Below are 21,652 nucleotides of genomic sequence, written 5' to 3'. Positions count from 1 at the left end.
TGCTTTTCAGTACAATTGTTCCAGTTTTAAGCAAGTTTTGACTTGACAGCGAAGATGTAAACAAATACATTTGTTACCACACCGTGTTCAATTAATCCCGCTCTATGTGAATTCTGTCCAGATCCATGTTTCCTTTTAGTTTTGCCAGTGCCATAAGAACTACTGACTTGATGAAATGGGAACTTTATCAAAAACAATTTTATTGACTTTGGATTCAAAAACATCCAAAAGCGTTTTGCCAGTTCGGTTCATCTTCTGTGTTTCATGACTGCAGTTGACCAATAGCAAACAAAATCATCAAATACGATGTTGTGCTTCAGCATTAGTCATTCAAATAAGAAAATAAAAAAAAAGAATTTGATAAGAGGCTCTGATCTTTCCATTCATCCATTCATCCATTCATCATTCATCCATCCATTCATTCATTCATTCATTCATTTTAACCAACGCAAAGACAAACCATTTGTTTACATTTGAGTCACAGACTACAGCATTACAAAACCCAAGAGATTTTTTAAGCAGCAAATATATGCTGACTAATTTCTTATTCAATTATTCATTCTCATATGTACAACATGTGTGCTCAACCCAACAGCTCAGTTTATGCATGGCTGATGTTCCAAAACCCATGTGTAAATTTGGATGTACATAAAAAATAAGACATACAGAACACCCCCCCCCCCCTCCTTTGTCATTCTTCCCACATAACTTAAAATATGTAAGCCCTGAAATCCTCATTTTACAGTCACGGCTTTGAAATACAATCCATCGCCATTCATGATGGAGAGGCAGCTGCTGTAAAATCCAGTTGGAGGTTTTCAGAGATGGATGGAGAGAATACCTCTTTGCATTATCTCTCTCTCTCTCTCTCTCTCGCTCTGCTTTAAAAAAAAAAAACCCAGATAATGACACACGCTCGCACATGGACTTCCCGTGGCTCTCCGAGTTACATGCAATCCACCCACATTGTACAGCGCCCTGCGCACAAGAGCAGGAGGATCTTTCAGCATCCTGGGCTTGGTCACAGTGGGCAGCGCTTCACTGCTGAGTGTGCAGCCTCTGCTGCGTTGGTGGGGGTAGGAGGGTGAGGGGAGGTGGTGGTGGGGGGGGGGGGGGGGGGGGGGGCTCCTCCGTCAAGGTATTATCTACTGCCATCTAATATTCATCAGCTACTGGGAGATTCGTGACGACAAGTCAATTTGAGCGGCTAACAAAGCACCTTGGTGGTCGGTATTGTGCGCGCATGGCAGGTGTGTGTGAGTCCACATTAAGGAGGCACAAACAACACACACATGGATGAGCATGTGCACAGCGACCACCAGCATGAATATAAAGTTTGGCGACAGGTTGTAATTAGCTGGCTAATTGATGCATAACTGTGGAAACTACTGAGAAATTTTTAATTATTTGACATCATTCTTAATTTGTTCAAAAACACAAAAGGGGCTCATATTTATCACACTACAAATTTTAATCTTTTTACTAGAGGTTTATTTAAATTTAAGCCTTTTAAAACAAATTCACTGGGGTTCATGTGTTCTCATGTACAGAAAACCATCGCTGGGATTTCCTTTTATTTTAAGATATAAAGTAGGTAGAAATGTTCGATGTAAATATGACAACGAACGCTCATAGTTGTTCTGTACTTATACTTACTGATTTTGGAACCATAATATCGTTCATAAAGAACAATAACGATAATAGTAAGAGTCAATTTATTGATAAAACAAGTTGAATGGCACAGCGCTGCTCAATAAGACATTGTTTTCTCAACCTGGAGATTTATGATTACATAAATGAGTAAATAAGAGCACACATTAAAAAGTGCAGTGATAAATCAGTTGAACCAAGGTACTGATGCCATATTGTTCCCCAACGTGCGCGCGCGCACGCACACACACACACACACACACACACACACACACGCACACACACACACACACACACACACACACACACACACACACACACACACACACACACACACACACACACACACACACACACACACACACACACACACACCAGGTTCACTCCCATCCCCTCACATCCTGGCTCTCCTCTTCCTTTTTCTCACTCTTTCTCTTCGGCATCCATCACTGTCTGCAGCAATGGACTGCGAAACAAATTTCTATCACTATACATTACAGGTTAAGAAAGGGAGCTGGGAATGTGTTATATATGCCGCGTTCGATTTTTATGTAGGGTCTACAGGCTCGTCCATCATTGCTCTGCTCGGCACCCTTGTGCACGGCGCCCCTGACGAGATGCTGCCTTGGCACGACTATCAATCACGTTGCGCTTGCCCAAACCTCGCCACCGACGTGCAGGAGGATGCATGCGTTGAGGCTGTAGGTCTCCCTCCCTGCTTCCAAAGCAGGCGCTCCCTCCCTCCCTCCCTCCCTCTGCCTGTTGCAATCATTTGTCATTTGAATTGTGCTTTTACGGCATGTGTTTTGTACCTGGGGCCTTCACACCTTCATAACTTCCGATGGTCTTCCTCTTTGCCTCAGCAGAAGCAGGAGATCATGCGCTTTCATGCCCAACATGCTAAAAAAAAAAAAAATTCTCAGTGTGGGCCACAGTTATTAGGATCAAATGACGCCTTGAAAAGAAGCCTTGGTCTTGAGCTGAGGAGAGTGACAGCGGCGTTTCAGGTGGCCGCTTGCAGCACAACTTAGAGCTTCACCGCTTGACCCCGATTTCATCCCACCGATATTTCAAAAGTCCGATGGCTGTCCATGTTGGAGAATCTCCCTGCATCCTTATTGACGGCACAGTTCAAATTAGAAACTGGACCTCCTCTTCTAACATGTACCACTGCTCCTCACTGCTCAACTAATCCTTTCTCTCCCAAAGTCGGGCGGATTACGTCTGGAGAAGTGCTCCTTTGCCCTTCACACTACACAGTGAAAGTCACCAACCTATCGGAGAGCCCGAGGTTGGGGGCGGCGTAGAGGAAGCAGGGAAAAAAAAAAAGGAAAGCGACGGAAAGAGGACTTAATTAGGCCGGTTCACGGTCACTCTCCACCACCGTCACGATACCACCAGAGTCCCCCGTCTCTCCACTATTCCCTTAGATCCCATCCACTTAATGTTCTGTGAAATCATATTCCTCTCCCTGGAGTAGAGGGAGAAATCAGAACAATAAAGTGACACATTTTAAAGAGAGGTAGCACCACAGGGAAATAGACAGTTAGTGACACATGGACGATGTTGTGGGCTGATGGATAGCGAGCACATCTGTCTGGCCCGTTGGCAACAAACAGCACGGAGGCCAAAGTACAGCAGGAAGGAACTCTTGTATCACACAGAACCACAGACGTATCCATGTGCCTGCAATGAGCCTTTTTTTCCTGTGCTGCAGGACGTTCCTTTTAGCATCTGACCTTTAACTTAAAAAGTTGTTGATGATGGAGTGGCTCGTCATTTTGCTTCCCGAAAAACAGTAAATCAATTCAAAGCAGATTTAAAGAATTAAGCCTTTAAGTCAATTGACATTATTCATATGTTCTGGCTGTAGAATCATCAAAGATAATCAACGGCAACGTGATCAAGACATTTTCTAAAATCACTGGTTGTTCTTGGAATCATAAAAAAGCTCACGTTACACTTGTGTGACACTCTGGAGACTCTTGTATGGTTGGACATTTAGTGCACTAATAATAATACTGTAAGAGTTTTCTGAAAGATTCCACTTTTCACACATGGTCCCAGAGTTGTGATCATGACAGATTGGCCTCCCATTAGTGACAGCGCAGAAATATTGTCTACAGTTAGGCTTTATATATCAATAAGTATGATTTACTTTATAATTGAGCTGCTAATATTTGCTTAAGTGTGGTAAGATGTAAGATCCCCCCCCCCCCCCACTGATGTGATCAAGTTATGCCATTACCCTTTTGAATTATGGGGATCAGCTAACCAAATTACCAAAACATCCCTGAATCAAAAAGGATATTTTTCACTGACAAGAAGGCAAAAATCAATGAGTAAATTTAGTTTCCACTTTTGCAAAGGTGAGCCACAGTAGCCACCACATCAGCAAGGCGGTTTTTGTGTTGGAAAAGCTCTGTGGCCTAAATGGCAGGGAGTATCATGTTAAATGTCACAGTGTGCTTTGAAGGTTAAAACAATACTACTAATAGCTGATATTTCACCGTACCCAAAGATTATGAACGCAAGGTTTGGTTTTCAGCTGCATTTCAAGCATCAACTTTATAGTACATTGTTAAATCGTCACATGAACGGTCTCTATATGCTTAAGCTGATTTAATTTCTTAATCAGAATTGTGTTGGAGCATTGCTCAGCTTCTCCCATAGCTCCTTTTTAAAATTGGCCTTGGTTTCTCAAATGTGCCCAATCACATCACTCCGGCTATACGTTTGCTGTGAAGGCATGCGCCTCAGGAAGGCGTGTTGCTTCTGGACGGGGCAGAGGATTCCTTTCAACACTTTTGTTTTGTTTCTGAAACACAAGCAAAGAGGCACGGGGAGCAGACGGGCGGCCCACCATGCAGCAGGCAGTGGACAGTGAAGACGTCCAGCAAAATGGAGGTTAGTGAAACAGACAGAGGCGTCGACAGGCAGACAGACATGAAGGGGGAGGGAGGCTGAAGGGGGGGGATTGGGGGGGGGGGCTGGACCAGTGATACGGAGATACACAGGGAAGACAAATAATACATAGGCAGGATAAACAGCTGGAGAGAAAATGGCTGAAACACTGACACACACACACACACACACACACACGCACACACACACACACACACACACACACGCACACACACACACACACACACACACACACACACACACACACACACACACACACACACACACACACACACGCCACTCAGACAGACGGTGGCAGAAATGGAGAGAGGGTAGGCGGAGGGCAGACAGTCCAGCAGGGAGGAGGGAAAGACCCTCTGTCGCTCCGTGGCTTGAGGACACTTGGGCAGTAAGGAGATGGTAATTCCCTCTTCTGTTTGGGGCCCTTCAAGAGGACACAAAGTGGCTTTTGCTACCCAACAAGGAGAGAAGGAGAGTGGGAAAGGTTGGAAAGGAGAGATCTGGCATTTTCCAGCAGCCGGATAGTATTTGTATTTTTTTTTTCTTCATTACGACACATGGCAGAGTTATCGCTCAGAACATCTGAATTTACCCCCATCCGCTACGCTCTCTCTATCGCTCCACTCCAATCATTTCTAATGCACTCTGTCTCCTTCACCCCCCCACCCCTCCTTACTCCCTTGCCTCCTCCTCAATCACACAAGCCTGTTTTTACGCACTACCTCCATTGTTCTCTGTTTTTGTGTTTTCACTTCATATCTTTTGTTTTATTTCTTGCCTGCCCTTGTTCCTTCACTCCACTTAGCTCTTTAGTTGATCAAACGTCACCATTAAGAGGATTTTTTTGAAGGTCTTCACAGCTATATTTTTTCACAGCGACACCGGTCTAAATTGTCATTGTATTGTAGTGATAACTCGATCATTTCCTCTTTCCGGGATGTTGCTGCTACCAAGAATTTAGAAAGGCTAATTGCCTCAATGGAATGTGGTGTGTTCATATCTAAGAAAAGCTGCTACTTTGACACCACAGCTAATAACAATTATTTCTGACCAAGAACAAATTCAAAGCAGTGATCTTGAAGCGTGAGGTTGCACAGTGGTGTAGTAGTTAGCACCCTCGCCTAATAGAGGCTTCGAGTCATGTGTCTGAGGCCAAATGGTGACTCTAAATTACCTGTAATTGTGAATGATAGTGGGTGTGATTGTCTCTCTGTGCTTGCCATGATATGACCTGTCCAGGAAGTGTCCTGCCTGGTAGGGTCAGCTCCAGCCCCAGAGTTAGATGGAACGAAATGGAGGATGGATCTTAAAGCAAATGTATTAACAATATAATGGTCGTATTGATTAAGCTTTTAAATGATCCCATCACTAGACTGAAAATGAATCTGACTCCAGACATATACTGTATAATTGTAGGTATAGAAATAATGAAAGTATTCAAACATAATCAAGCGACTGATGATATACTTGTTGATGAAAAACACCAGACAACAAGCAGTGAGTAGAAGTCTGATAATTACGATGCTTTGATGAATAACTGTAAAGTGGGGGGGAAAGGCATTTGGAGGCAGATTGTCACTAGGGAAGTGAAAAGATTTGTTGAGCTCTGAGAACCAGGTTTGACTTCATGCAACACAGCAGCGGTTTGGATGAAGGTTAAGAAATGGAATTGCTTTGTCCACCAATAAGCCTTTTTTTTTTTATTGTTCCATACTCATAGGCACCTCAGCTTTATTTTACCCCCCTGTTGTTGTTATTATTGTTGTTGTTGTTTTTAATGGTCACAGTTGGGAACCTCTAACGGGTATTTTCCCAAATTCCAACCTGCATGAACACACAATTATCTATAGCTGTGCCAAGCAGAGTAAACATGACCCTTGAAAATGTTTAAACGGGTCCTGTAAGTCTTGAAAAAATAGCCACAGTGTTTTGCCTGTTATACATCACAGCTGAGTTGTGCAAGTATAATAAATGAAATTTCATTTTACACATTGGCTCTCTACAGTCGGCAGGCTCCCCCATGCTGCAGCCCTGCCTGCTCCCATTTCTGCCAGTAATTATACGTCTTAGATTAAGTGGCTTACTGAATAATGCAACCAGCCAGAGGAATCCTTTCTCATGCCTTCACTTTCCAACACCCCCATTCTTTTCTTTTCTTCGTCTTCTTTTATTATTTTTTTTTGTTCTTAAAAAAAAAAAAAAAAAAAAATCTTGCTGTGAGACCGGGTTATGCGGAAGCTCAAGCCCGGGTCTCCCCCCGCCGTGTGACCCGCAGGTGACGGGGAAACCTGCCATCTATGTGCCCGGAAACCCTCACCGCCAGCACGGCGCAGCTCTGGCTAAAAATAACCCGCTGGTGATAAATAATAAAGCCCTCTCTCCATATGCCAACGCGCCCCTCCACTTCCCCCCTTCTGATTCCAGTCTGTGCGGCTAATTGTGTGACTTATTTGCTGGGTACATGTAAAGAAATGGAAGTGCTCGGTTTATTATCACCGGTGTGCAATAATAATGTCGAGGAAAAACCGCAACTCACGCCTCAGTCCAAACATGATCCACTATAATAAAGAGATTATAAAAAAAAAACAAAAAAAACAAACTGAAATATTTGTTTCTTTCTAAAAAAAAATGTATGGGGAAAATTATGTTTAAACACGAGACACACCCACCTCCATCCACCAGAAGCGACTCTCATTAAATTCTCATAATATAACTACAATAATGACAATGCTGAGATATGCACTGATAGTGGGTGTGGATATCATGAATATAGCAGGATTTCTCTTCTCATCCATGGCTTCAATCATCTGGGAAATAAATAAATAAATAAATAAATAAATAAATAAATAAATAAATAAATAAATAGTCGGGGGGAAATGCACTGAATCAAAGAAAGCAGTACCGTCCTGTTTGAATGACACGACGCTCCCTTCTCTGTTTTTCCTGGCTGTCTGGTCACGATTCAAAGCCCTCGCTGCGGGGGGGCTTTGTGTGTGCGGTGCTGCCGCAGTTGAAGTCCGCATGGGAACACCCCCCCCCCCCCCCCCCCCCCCCCCCCACCACCCCAAACCCAACTCCTCCTCCCATGCCCACCACCTTCTCCTCCTCTCTCTTCCATCCCTTCATCCTTCATCCAACTCGCTGCTCCTCTTCCTCTCCTCCCTCTGCCTCTCTCTCTCCTCCACCCACGCACAGCTCTCCACGACCAGGGCTAAAAATAGCACCAGGAATCCCCGCATCAGTTCAGGAGGAGGAGGAGGAGGGGGAAGAAGAGGGGGGGGGGGGGGGGGGGGGGGGGGGGGGGTGGTTCAGCTCTCACAAGGTCATAAAACCCCCCAAACCCTCCGGTGCTATTCTTGATTTGTCACAGCTCCCACCAGCGTTCTCTTTTCCAGAAGATCCACACCGTGTCACATTTTACTTTATCGCCTTGTATTGATAAAAGTCGAAATTATATCGATCCCCTTCTAAATTGTATTAAACGCCTGTCTTATCATTAATTTTACGGCTTCGGGGGTTGGGATTCGGTTCTACTGATGATTTAAAATAACAATAACAACAACAACAATAATAATAATAATAATAATAATAATAATAATAATAATAATAATAATAATAATAATAATAACAATGAGGAAACTGACATTTCAGTTGGATAAAAAATAAAACTGTAGAAAGAGGAGGAAGCCTCCAGTGGCTCTAACAATAAACTGAGCATGTGCTTGCAAATTTTCAGAGCGACTATTCTCCGTTATTCCCAGCTACAAGCGACAGAAGGCTGGCATGACTGGGAGAGCCCCGAGTCTTAGCAGGAGACTATTGATTTTCCTCCTGTCATTTGTGATAATCGTGGACGTGTCTTCCGCAAACACGGAGCCCGTGCAACCTCCATCAGACGACAGGTATGTCATTTCCCTTCGCACCTTTCCTCGTTCCCTTTCCTTGCATCTTCTTGGTCCAGAAAAAAACAGAAAAGATTGCAGCGTGAAACTGCAATTCCAGGCTCCCATATCTGCAGCTTTTAATCCTCAGCTCACAGATGCAAGTCTAAAATCATGCATTTTTTATTAAATGCATTTTTGTTTATTTTTTTGCTGAAATTATATATATATATATATATATATATATATATATATATATATATATATATATATATATATATATATATATATATATATATATATATATATATATATATATATATATATATATATATATATATATATATATATATAAAACTGCAACAGAGAGACAGAAAGTGAGGATTCCTGTATGACTGGTGTTCTAAGAGGAGCGGGAGAGGGTATTCCCTACAGATTGCTCTGATTCTGCAGGGCTCCCAGTGTGTTTCATACATCTTCCTCTCTTCATGCTGATATTATGAGGTAACCAATTTAAATGTGGAAGACATTTACCTTTGTGTTCCTCTTGAAACAGTTTTTAAAAGAGGTTTCATGAAATGTGTATATCCGAGACCAGTGTACAGCTTGTGCGTGCTGGTAGTGAATATGGTGTGGGGGGGGGGGGTCAGATGGTCACTTCCTTTGTGTTTGCTACTCTGATGATGAGACGGGGGACTAAGTCTTTGAACCTTTGCATCGGTGATGAGCTTTCTCCGCTCTGTCTCTCATCACCATATTTTTACAACTGGACAAAGTAAGGCGCTCTCGTCAGACGCTGTGGTCCCGTCCGCCCACACAGTCGTGCATCAGTGTGCACGTGCACTCACCAACACACACACACACACACACACACACACACACACACACACACACACACACACACACACACACACACACACACACACACACACACACACACACACACACACACACACACACACACACACACACACACACACAACAAAGCAGCATCTTCACACTTATACACGCAGAGGCACACATGCACAGCACCTCTACCACATGCATGCACATGCCAAACTGCATTATAAATGGACCATGTCCTTTTTTTCCTTCTGCTCTTTATTCTCTTTACTTCCCCTCATCATCAACTCCTCCATTTAACACAGCGAGGATGTTGTGCTCCGTGAAGGGGAGGTTGATGGTCCAGTGCTTCTTCTGTGGCTGTGCCAGACAAAACGGGGTGGGTGTTTGCCGTCTGGAATCACGAAGACGTCATGCCGAACCAGCTTCAGACAAAAAACCCAGAGCCCCTTCTGTCTCTTGGCGTAGCACCGTGCCACACCTTTATTAGAGACAGGAAACAGCATGACATTAATGCTTTAAACCTGATCAGAAAACATCTCAGATGGGGATAAATGAGTTAAGGTGTCCCGTGGTCATGGTGACGTGTTTATCCTGTTGTCGTCTTGCTCAATATTTTTATTATTCTCGCGGAATTAATTGCAAGCTGACAGTGATGAATTTCCTTGTGTTGTCATTCATAATCTCATAATTAAAAACCGTTGCAAAATCTAATTCTGCAGTAAATTAATAGAAGTGTGCAGTGATTGGCCTCTCTTGAGTGGGCAGAGGAGACAACAACCACAACAACGCGGCGGTGGTGTCTGTGCTTGTTGGGGCTGTTTTTGTGTGGACCGAGGTGTCGATTTGCCCTCTTTCTCATCCTCAGAGATGGATGAGAACACTCAGCCCTCTGCTCCTCCAAGCTTACGGCCGTGCACGAGGATTACCAAGGATACTTCTTGAGTGTCCCCCTCATTCCATTCCTTTAAATGGGACCTCATCTCATCTCAAATGTTACCTGGTGTGTCGGTGCATTACGGCTGCCGCTTGCATGGAGCGCTTTATCATTCCTCGGGCCTTGGCTTTGTTTGAGGCCGTAATAGAAAACAATTCATCACAGTTGTCCGCCTTGCGGGACTTTCCACCATTTATGGGACAGTGGGATGCAAACATGTCAGCCGATATTTAACGGCGACTCTCGCCATACCTGCCGTCTCCTGAATGATGGCGAAGCTGCTTAGTCATTTGAGCGCTGGAGCAAATCTAACTAATGATCTTAGCTGTCGGAGATAAATTCCACCGTCGGGCACAGCGCCCTGCTGCCGCTGCCACTGCTGCGGCTGGCAGACTGTATCTCCCAGACACGTTGTCTCAAGCCTGCTCCTTGGTATCATCTCACACTGGCTGCGCTGAGCGCGCAATGATGCCGCGGACCGGGATGAGTCACGACTCATCTCTTATCCGCCGGATCGCAGGTAGTTCATCATGTGTGGAGCACATCAGCGTTTACACAGGCCATCCGCAGCAGTCCAAATGAATGTGCGTTGCATTATTCACTGGTCACTGCACTGTGTCTGGGCCTGCTGCTGTTTCTACTGCACCACACTCTCAGTCCTCCAGAGGTGTTCAGTCCACTCAGTTGCTGTCGACAGAGATGACGGTCGTAGCAGTGACACGCAGTGCATTGAAAAAAAAACAAAAAACCCCCAAACAATTCAAGATGGCTGCCTTAGATGCAACTGTCATGATAAAGGGACAAACAAAGTGTAGAATCTTAACCAGAGTGAGCATTGCAAAATATTTTTGCTTTTTACGCAGAACTTTTTGCTTCTATTTTTGGAATAGCAGTTGGATTTCCTGCAGATATTAAAAAGTCATATCTTGCCTAATATCACTTGATTACTCAAACATTGCTTTAACCCTTTAATGTCTGAAATAACATCTCCAGGAAATCCTCTTATTTCTCAATAACGTTAGAAGTATTGTGAGTGAGTGAGTGAGTGAGTGAGTGAGTGAGTGAGTGAGTGAGTGAGTGAGTGAGTGAGTGAGTGAGTGAGTGAGTGAGTGAGTGAATGAGTGAGTGAGTTAGTTAGATAGTTAGTGCTGACGATGAGCCAGTTTAAAAACAGATTTTATATCACTCTGCTGACAGATTGGGATTTGTCTCTATGACATTTAAAAAGTTGAATGGAAGTCCTGCTTTAAAACAATTTTACGAATGAGAAACTCTTATATGTCTTTGGTACACATGGTGCTGACACAACAACTGTGATGATCCTGCAATCAAAATGAGCGGAGACACCGAACAAATAATGCGAGTTGTAGTGTTTGATATGTGATCCAAGTTGAGCAAACAAGTGAAACTGTGTTGAACAATCACAACAAAAAGAAAGCCTATGTTCATAGTGACAAGCGAGTTATTTTGGGAACTTGTATTAGCTACAAGAAATAAGAAAGTTACAATAGTATACTGGATGGGAGGAAATTTTCAGATTGCTCACTGAAATGTAAACACTAAAGGGGACACAAGATTACCACAAGTAGCCACAAAACTACCAGGAAAATCGTAACTTACAAAAAAATACACACAAACTGATGAGAGGTTGGCACAAAACAACCAATACAGAGGCCAATAACACACCAAATATGTATAATTATCCAGAAAAAGTGACCACAAGACGAAGAAAAAAATGGCAACACAAAGTCAGATATTAAAGAAAATGTTAGCTTTTAAAAATGTTTTTGATAATTTCGCAGCCATGGGTGGATATCATGATCAGATAAAACTGATATTACTGTAATTTAATTTTAGGGGACCAAACGAGAGAAATCATAGCAGTCCGGCTGTCCGGGAAACAGCCCAACATAGACATGGACTCTGGTTATAAACCCCATACAGCCACTTATGTTCGGTCAAGTGATCGAGTCGTGCCAAACCTCCAGTCTGAAATCGCTCCAGTCAATTTACATGTTGTGAAGGTAAAACTGCTCACATTAATATTCATCAGTGGATATTTTACCCAATAGACAGTCGAGACCAATAACAATACCATATGAAGACCATATGAAGATCGTAAACTGTAAGGACATTCACAACTTTCCTATCAGTGTAGACGCTGTGGTGTTAATATTATATATTGATATCTGCATGTGTGTGAGATTATTTTACAATACAACACATTTCCTGTTTTCCTCCTCTTTTCAGTTGAACTCGTTTGATCTAGTCTGTGATGGTGCACCTGCATCTCTCCCTCTCTCAACATCTGGTTTCTCTTACACGCATGCACACATATACGTCTTAGTGTATTAGTGTGTGGTATTATTTTTCTTTTCTGTCTTTCTTTCTTTCTTTTGCACACACACACGCACGCACGCACGCACGCACGCACACACGCACACCCACACACACACACACACACACACACACACACACACACACACACACACACACGTCTCTCTTCTTCTCCCTGGTTCCTCTCTTTCTCTGGTTCCTCTCTTTCTCTGTAATTACAGGCTTCTTATCTACTTCCTACGTTACATGCTGCAGCCATTGGCCTCCTCCATGTTTCCTCCTCTACCATTTTAGTGTCACAGATCTTCCGCTGCATCTCCCTCTAACAGAAACAAAGGAACTGTAACACACAATATGCTTTTTACAGTCGCATAGACGGACTCACCAAGAGAAGGGGAGAGGGGGGGAGGGAGGAAAAAAGCAAAACAGTGAGAAAATGTGGGCTTTGGCAAAGATGGTGAGTTGGTGTATAAGTGTTTGTGTGTGTCCAGGAGTTGTAAAGTTTGATTTAATTATTCATGTGGAAGCAGTAACATTGCTTCCCAAACTAGCAAATGAAACTCCATCTTGCCAAGGAACTCACACAGGTCACAGCAACCAATTACTTAATGAAAATGATCAGGTTTCTAATGCAGCCTTGGCTGGAGCTCGACTCCAAATTCCTGCAGTACTTCACATCACTATTAAACAGCATACCTCCGTTTTCTTCCAGGGAATAGGTAAAGTGCGCCACCACTGCAGTCTTCAGACCCATCAAAAGTCCAAAAGGCTGAGCCAGCTTTAAGGAAGGATTATTACTTATTAAGAATGGCTGATGTATGATGTAAAAGTTGGCGCCCTCCTTCATCTCTTTTCCCTCCTGTCTCTTCGGCTAAGTTCCAACTTCTGCACCGTGTGCTCAAATTTTCTGTTTGTGTTCCTTGTGCCTTTTTTTTTTCAAACCCTATATCTCTTTAGTGAATTTTAAGAGTATGTAAAAGTCTTGATAAGAACATCAAGTATGGGTCACAAATCCACTCTCTAGAAGCTTTGAGTTATAATGGGGATGCAAACTTTCTTTCTTTCTTTCTTTCATGGTTTGTGTCGGTTTTTGAATGGTGGCCAACTGTATTGAAACGCTTCCTTGCAAACTCGTATGTCATGCTTGAGCATTTATTGTTTTTTCTCCCATATTAAATCGTGTGACGCCTTTATCCATTAGCTATTATGGTGTTTATATACTGAAATCCTTACTTTCCATCACTACCTTTGACAAGAAAACTTCTAAAAGCATTTATTTGATTATATGGGCATATAGTCATCTTTCATTGAGGATTCTAAAGTACATTTATTCCAACTTTTCAATTATTACACGCATGTAATGACGCTTTAATAATGAAGGATGGATATTATTCACTACTGGAGCAGTATTTGATGGACAGCTGTCCATCCTCTGGCTACTTGACTTGATCTATTTTGATAATGTGCGTCTTCGCTCCCTCCCCGCTTCCAGTCTCTCTCTGTCTCCGTCGAGCCCTGCTTCCAGGCTGCTATGGCAGTAAAGCCTTCACCATTTTACCCAGAGAGATGCAGCAGCGGCAGGCAGCGGATCTCTCACAGCAGGCTGCGCGTCGAGCGCACACTGCATGCAGCAGCTTTTCAAAAATATTTCTGCCTGGTAATACAAAAAGAGGCATATCAATTATTAAATACCTGATACTGCAAGGCTTTAGCTGCGTGTCACGAGGTAATCCTTGCAGTCCTTTAGATTGCATGGCTGCTGCGGGTCAACAAGTGGAGGGGTGTCTTGCAAATAGAGGTTTTTTTTTGTAAGTTTTTTTTTTTTTTTTTTAATTCTTCCTCCTGTGGCTCTTTAAGTGCTGACACTTTGTGGCTTTTCAACAAGAGAGAAAAGTACTCATTCAGAGTCGGCCTTGGAGCATAGTGAGAATGTGTTTGGGCGCAGCAGCCTCATGTTTGACAGGCCAGGGGATCTGTTGAGGTGACGTAGCAGTAAAAGTGATTTCTGATTATGCAGGGTGGTTATGGCAACATCGGCAATCTGGATGTATTAGGTCCGCAGTGGATTAAGATAATCGACCATGTGCGCAAGACTGAAACACCTTCCTGCATCTCGTGTAATCCCAACACCCTGAAGGATCGATCGATCCGCTGCAACCTGTGCGCATGGCAGGCAATGGACCGATATTGAGTCGAAGGCGGTGTTTTGGCTGCACAGTGACGTTTTAAGGCAGGTCCTGGTCAAACCTACCAATGATACAAGTCGGTCCTATTCTGCTGGGACTGATCGCAATGAACGGGTGTCGGAGCTCTGCACGGCAAAGGAGCAACCACAGCGAGACGCGGCGATCAGGGGGATGCGGCATCGGTACGCGGGAGCTGTCCATCAGCACCAGAGCCCCGACGACAAGCAAGCGAGCAGCAAGCAGAGCCGAGAGCAAGTCGCTCCTGTTTTCAGCCTGCCGCCCCCGCCCTCTTCTCACCACCGAGACCGCACTCCGACCACCGCCGCTCACCGCCAGAGCCTCCAGGAGCTACCCTGTGTGAGCCAGCCCTCGCGGAGACCTGTTCGCAGCGGCGACCCTCTGCCTCTGGCGAGCTACGACACCACCCAGCGACCTTCACACCGGGGTGCTGAACCCGGCGCCGGGCAGCCGGCGCACCTGCAGCAGGATCCCTGGGCCCCGGCCGGCTCTCACCAGCAGCAGCAGCCGCCGCCGCCGCCGCCGCCGCAATCAGAGAAACAGCCCGTTTTTCCGAGCTGCCACTGCAGTTTTTCTGAGCAGGAGGCGAGCCTTTCTCAAAATCAGCCCCATCCTGTCGACCGTCTCCCACCACAGCCCTCCCCACCTTACCCACCGCCTATACCACCGCCGCCAGCACCGTCCTCCTCTCTGCTCTTCTCCCGGGAGTCGAAAAGGGAAAATCGCCTCCGGAGTAGCGACAAAAATTACCAACAGGCGAGCATCGTGGAACGCTGCAGGGGAGGAGGAGGAGCAGGAGGGCACCGAGACCACAGGCAGTTGTTGCAGCAGCAGCAGCAGCAGCAGCAACAGCAGCAGCAGCAGCAGCAGCAGCAACACTGTCATTTAAGACTCCAACAGAGGGACCCCTCCCCTGAAGGAATCCGTGCAAACTCTCAGAAAGGGCGCTCTTTAAATGTATGTGAGTCAACCGAGGCTAGGAGAATATTCGAGTCTCAGACTCAGGACCTGCAGCAGGAGCAGCAGCAGCAGCAGCAGCAACAGATCCCTCAATTACGGGCGCAGCAACAGCTCCTGGTGGGGAGCAGCTTGCCTATCAACTACTGCGCCAGCGGCTCAGGAGAGCTATGTAGGACTCACCAGGCTCCACTGCTGCAACAGCAACAGCAAGAGCAGCTGCAGCAGCAGCGGCAGCAGCAGCAGCAGCAGCAGCAGCAAGGCGCACCGGGGCTCTGTCCCCAGCGTCCGCAGCACTGTGAACAAGACCGCAATAAGTCTGGGAGGATCGCCGCGCCAGGCGACCAGGCGCAGCCACAACGCCACGACTTCCGTCTAACACAACAGGCATACGTGGGGAACTCGTCTGCGACTGGCAGCAACAGCAGCAAAGACAGCCCCAACTACGGCTCCAGCTATCACCTGTGGCCCGAGAGCCCGCATAAAGCAGAGGAGAGGATACGCATCGACCCCCATAAGGTATATTTTTCCACATATTTTCCTCACGTGATTAGTCTCCACTGACACCCACAAACTGGCCTTAACATTTTTACTCAATGACCACGCCTGTCATATGATTTTTCATAGAGCTTTTATTTTTTTTTCTTTGCTTATGCGCGCGCGCGCGTGTGTATGTAAAGGAGAGGGTATTTGAGTCGTCATTCAGTGTTTTGGTGGTAGCTTTGCCAAAACGCAACGATGGAACCATCATTGTGCATGTAAGCCCAGTCATTGATATTTCTTATCTAACCTGGTGTTTGTATCATTTGATCGCACGCGCATGCAGCGCATGCATAACAGGAAGAAAAAAAAAAAGGGGGGGGGGGGGGGGCGAGAAAAAAAACCTCGCGACGGTGAAGACATACGCACGCACGCTCACACGCGCGCACACACACCTGTTCCATGTTGCAGTGTTGTTTCAGGTGCTCCCACTGAACGTCTTCTAATGACGCTGCACGGAGACTGAATTAGAGAAGGAGCGTTTGTTGCTTCCACAGAACAGAGGGGTATCTGAGCGGGGGAATTTTTAATATTTTGCCTTCCAGACAAGAGACACAGCGCCTCATCATATGATGAGGCCTGTACCTGGCAGTGTGAGCACCCCCACTCATCAAAGTCACTTCATACAGTTGTGTGTTGCATGCTGCGCTTGGAAGGATGCCCTTTCCCTGCTAACAGGAGACACTCCACCATAGCATACACACAACATGACCAGCCTTTAAGTGACAGTAAAAACCTCACAATGTTTTTTTTTTTTTTTTTCATTTGACGAAAGGAACTCCAACTGAACATTCTTGTGATGTATTCTTATCAGGGGTAAATGAGTAGATCCCGCCCTGTACAAAATTGAATCATAGGTGTGATGACAGGTGGAGAGGTGTGCATGTGTCAGCATGTGTTAAAAGAGAAAAACAAAGGAAGAAAAAAAATCTCTACTGGGGGAAATGATAAGCAGTCTGCTTTCCTTCTCAACCCAATGAGCTCCACTGTATCTTTACTGGCAATACGTGACATAAGAAAGTGTGACTGAACTCACCATGTACATTTTGTTCTGTCTTTTTAGAGGTGATTGGTTCACATTCTACTTAAGGGTGGAGAGTAAATTGTTTCAGTATAATTGGAGTCTTAAAGAGATATGGTAAAAATACAGAGTCAAATGCAGAAAAAAACAAAACATCACAAGACCACCAGCTATCCCCTACGAAGAATCTGTTTAGTGAAACACAGCTAATTATTACTCATACCAATGGACAGACGGGCATTTGAACAGATGTTTATTTTGTGTGTGAAAGCTGTGTTTTGAATATTTCTCGGGATGCTTTGTTTCATTGCCATTGTTATTGTTTCCCTCTCCCTCCGTGTTTCGCTCCCTGTGCAGTCAAGGTGAAGTTTTTATATCACCGGATGAGGAAATAAGAAAAGAACGAAAGGCACTGATGAAGGTGCAGCATCTCAACAAGGGCACCGGGCTCCTTTTTAACATGCCACCACTGTTTTCAAGTGGCTGAGCTGGCACTCGGAGTAAAAGGTGACACGTCGAACCACCTTGACATGTCCGTTCTGAACTTGGCACAATTTTGGAGCCCCAGCAAAACATCAAAATGACACAAAGATAATAAATCTTTCTTTTCTCTTTTTGTAACTCAAAGCCTGTTTCGACAGGTTTGGTTCCAAAGGGGTTGTAGAAATGACTCAAACAAAGATTCAACTATTGTGCAAACTTACAGATGCATTTATACCAAATGAAAGGATAAATTTATCATTTTCAGGGTCTACATTTATTATTATTTGCCGCATATATTGAGTCAACTTTTGCTTTGGCGAGTTTAAAAATCAAAGAAAGCATGCAGCCTGTTAGGAATATGTCATCCTGTTATCTCAGACATTACAGCCCATGTGGTCATAATTGCAGTGTTATATGTCATTATGAAGAGCCTCAGATAAACTGGAAAATAGTCACAAGACATACTGTTTAGAGCAGTGGGAACTTTTGACAAGCTTTACGAATTAATGGAAGTTTTCTATTGTGTCTTTTCCAAGGTGATCTGATGGTTAAATTGAAATGAAAGACTGGAAAATGGTGTTGAGATGTCAGGCCGCAGCACCATATCAGTGATGCGGACAAACAGCTTCTGAATTTCAAGCAGGATTATGATGACAAACTCTTACACATGAACAAAATGGAGTTACTGGCTTTCCTTTGTGTAGCAGCTTTTCAGCATGCAGTTGGCACTATGACCAAGACATTTATTTATCACAACTATTACATAAAGATGTTTCAAACAAGAAACTGGAAATCTGAAGAGAGGAAAAAAATCTTAGAAGTCCTCCCGTGACACACTGCCTGAGTATCAAACGTGCTTCACTTGCTCAGTTCTGACTGTGCCAAGTATTCTGATACGGCGAGACATGCTTATCTATTCATGGATATTTGTGGGATCGTGGTTACATCTTATTGACTCGCCTTTAATGAGACAGCCCCTACCCCCGCTCCCGTTTGAAATCCCTTAAACAAAACACTTGTGACAGAACAAGCCTGATAAAGTGTATACGATTACAGTATCCCACAGCACGCCCTGCAACTCAATAGCTAGCCCACTGAACTGATGGCAGGTAGTACGATATTGTGTCCTGCCTCAATAACATTGTGCTTTGAAAGGTGCATTGCTGCCTCTATTGTGGTAGGCTGTGTAAGTACTCTAATGCCTGCCACTTACTGCTATGGTGATATCCCCTGCAGGGACACTGTAGTACATAAACACTGGTGGATTTGCTCCCGTTTAACAAGGCAGATTTTTGAGGATACACAGACGTCGTGTCTGTGATGAATCACATTACACACTGGCAGATTCGATGCCAAAATCTTAACTTTGAAACTGAGGAAAGTACGCGCAAAACATAAATGGAGAGACAAGAAATGAGTGGCAACTGCTATCTTTACCATTTGGCATGTTTTGATTTGAAGTGAAATTTATGGTGATTTACGGTGGGCTATGTAGTTACATTTTCAATAAGTTTCAGCTTCGTTATAAATTGTTCAACAGTTATTATAATGAATAATGTAACTTAGGGCCATGTGGCAGTAGAACTGATCCAAGCTGGCACGTGCGCACGCAGAAAAACTTCGAGGCTGGGATCAAACCGGGGTTTTACACAGTGAGGAAAATGTGCTATGAAACTAAGTCATTGTGTTTAGAAAACTTATGTCGTTGGTTGTTTTTTTTTGTTCTTTATCCAATAAATAAATCCCCAATTATATTTGTAACTTAAGACAAATACAAACGACATCAAGTCCGAATCAAACAATCGAACTGAAAAATGATCTTGTGAATAACCTAAATCATATTACATCTTAGAAATAGTCCTAATATATGGAACATTAAGCTCATGGCAAATGTAGAAAGCATATCTTTGGTTAAAAGAAGAATAAATGTGCCGTCTATCTCTGCAACCTGTCACATCGTTTGTGCAACAGGCCTCTAAGCAGCTTTGCAGTAGCTTGGTGTGTGTGTGTGTGTGTGTGTGTGTGTGTGTGTGTGTGTGTGTGTGTGTGTGTGTGTGTGTGTGTGTGTGTGTGTGTGTGTGTGTGTGTGTGTGTGTGTGTGTGTGTGTGTGTGTGTGTGTGCGCGTGTGTGTGTGTGTGTGTACGAGTGTCGGCCCACCTTTAGAACATAAGGGTGTACGTGTCAGTGCAGAATGAATGGCTTCAAAGTGGAGCAAAGCTATTACGGTAAAGCATTTTGTGCAGCTCCTGCCAAACTGCAGTCCAACATGCGTATAATCGCCCCATATGATCTGGGAAAGGTCAACACAGCATATATCAAAGTGGCACTTGCAACCAACTTAACGTCTCTCCGATGCTGTCTGGAGGATTTAGCGTGGTTGAGTTTAGTGTTGTTGTGAGTGGAACCCCCCCCCCCTGCTTTAAATTACATTTCAGTAAATGAACTTGTTGGCAGTTTATTTTATTCACTAAAATCTGTGTTTAGTGTTTCACTTTTTATTCTTTTCAATGGTTAGTTTCAAGTTGCACAATTCACTAAAAGTGAGCCCAAACATAGCACATGTGTCTTTTTAGCTGTCTTAATTGTCTAAATGAAGGAAAAAGCCGAGGTAATTGGGCTGCTGGCTCTCTTTAAAAGGAGGCAGTTTGTCTTATCAGTTGGGTGTTTGTGTTGGATCCATAATCACGCTGATGTAAAGTTGAATACGGGAGCTTGGAACAATCACTGCAGACAGATTTGCTTACAGCAATATGATTTACAAGTGGGCCCCTGCCAGGAGAAACATTATGTTGATTTAAACTTTCTCTATCAGTCATCTCTCCGCTGATCTTACAGGGTCTCCGTTTGTTTTTTCTCTCATTAGCCGTCCATGTTTCCACTGCCTTCTGCATTTGAGAATGCGAGGGTAGCCAACACCTTCAAAGTAAACACATCCCGCTGAACAATTAAATGTCAGACAAGGGGCAGATCTCGGCTCACATCCTTTGTATGTGACGAAGGCGTGCCACTGATGTAAATCTCCGATAACAAAGTCCATGTCGAGGTGTGAGCCGTAGGAACCTCTCAGTTTTGACTCCAGCCGGCAACGCACAGGTTGTAAGTATGAACATGGAGCTCTTTTAATAATTGATTGCTGTTTTCCCTATTTTTTTTTCTTTCTTTCTTCTTTTGATCTGCTGTGTTTAAGTGCTATGTTGCACAGCTGCTCTGAAATAGATTTGTGTTATCACGTGTGTTGCTATGGAGAAATAACCCCTCTCACAAACACTCTCTCTCTCTCTCTCTCTCTCTCTCTCTCTCTCTCTCTCTCTCGCTCTCTCTCTCTCTCTCTCTCTCTCTCTCTCTCTGGGGTGTTGAGTTTGGTCAAGGAACCATGTGTGGAACAAGATTATATTTTGGATTTACAAATCATTTTGTACTTGCCTCTAACACATGTTTTGCGCAGACACACACACACACACACACACACACACACACACACACACACACACACACACACACACACACACACACACACACACACACACACACACACACACACACACACACACACACACACACACACACACACACACACACACACACACACGCACGCGCGCCATCAGGCGGCCCTCACAAACACTGATATTACTGTAAGTGGTGTTCAAATAATGCTCCACTTGATATAGTTCACTCGCTTTGCGTTTCATTTGAGTGAGCCTGCACAAGGAGAGGTGTATTGAATTACTTGCGGTCCAGTTGAATACAAAGAGTGGAAAGAAAGCGTGTTGGGGAGGTTTCCTTAGTTGCTGCGAGCCTTGCCGCTTACTTACTCCAGCAGTAGAGTCACAGCATGTTTTTACTCTGTCAGCAGTTCATGCAATTTGTAACTTG

The 21,652-nt window shown here is 44.2% G+C and overlaps 1 protein-coding gene across 1 annotated transcript in view; it reads left to right on the top strand.

Moving 5' to 3' along the window:
* Positions 1 to 14,930: 14,930 nt before the first annotated feature.
* Positions 14,931 to 21,652, top strand: part of kcnn1a (potassium intermediate/small conductance calcium-activated channel, subfamily N, member 1a) — a gene marked incomplete at both ends in the record, with an annotated part of 51,380 nt that continues 44,658 nt past the window's right edge. Inside the window, 1 exon segment of the mRNA XM_080503405.1 lies at positions 14,931 to 16,253. Coding sequence (XP_080359531.1) covers positions 14,931 to 16,253 — 1,323 coding nt within the window.

The sequence above is a fragment of the Blennius ocellaris genome (assembly GCF_963422515.1).
Source record: "Blennius ocellaris genome assembly, chromosome: 10".
NCBI classification, from domain to species: domain Eukaryota; kingdom Metazoa; phylum Chordata; class Actinopteri; order Blenniiformes; family Blenniidae; genus Blennius; species Blennius ocellaris.
Note: the sequence above shows the minus strand (reverse complement) of the source record. Positions and strands in the feature narration are given on the sequence as shown.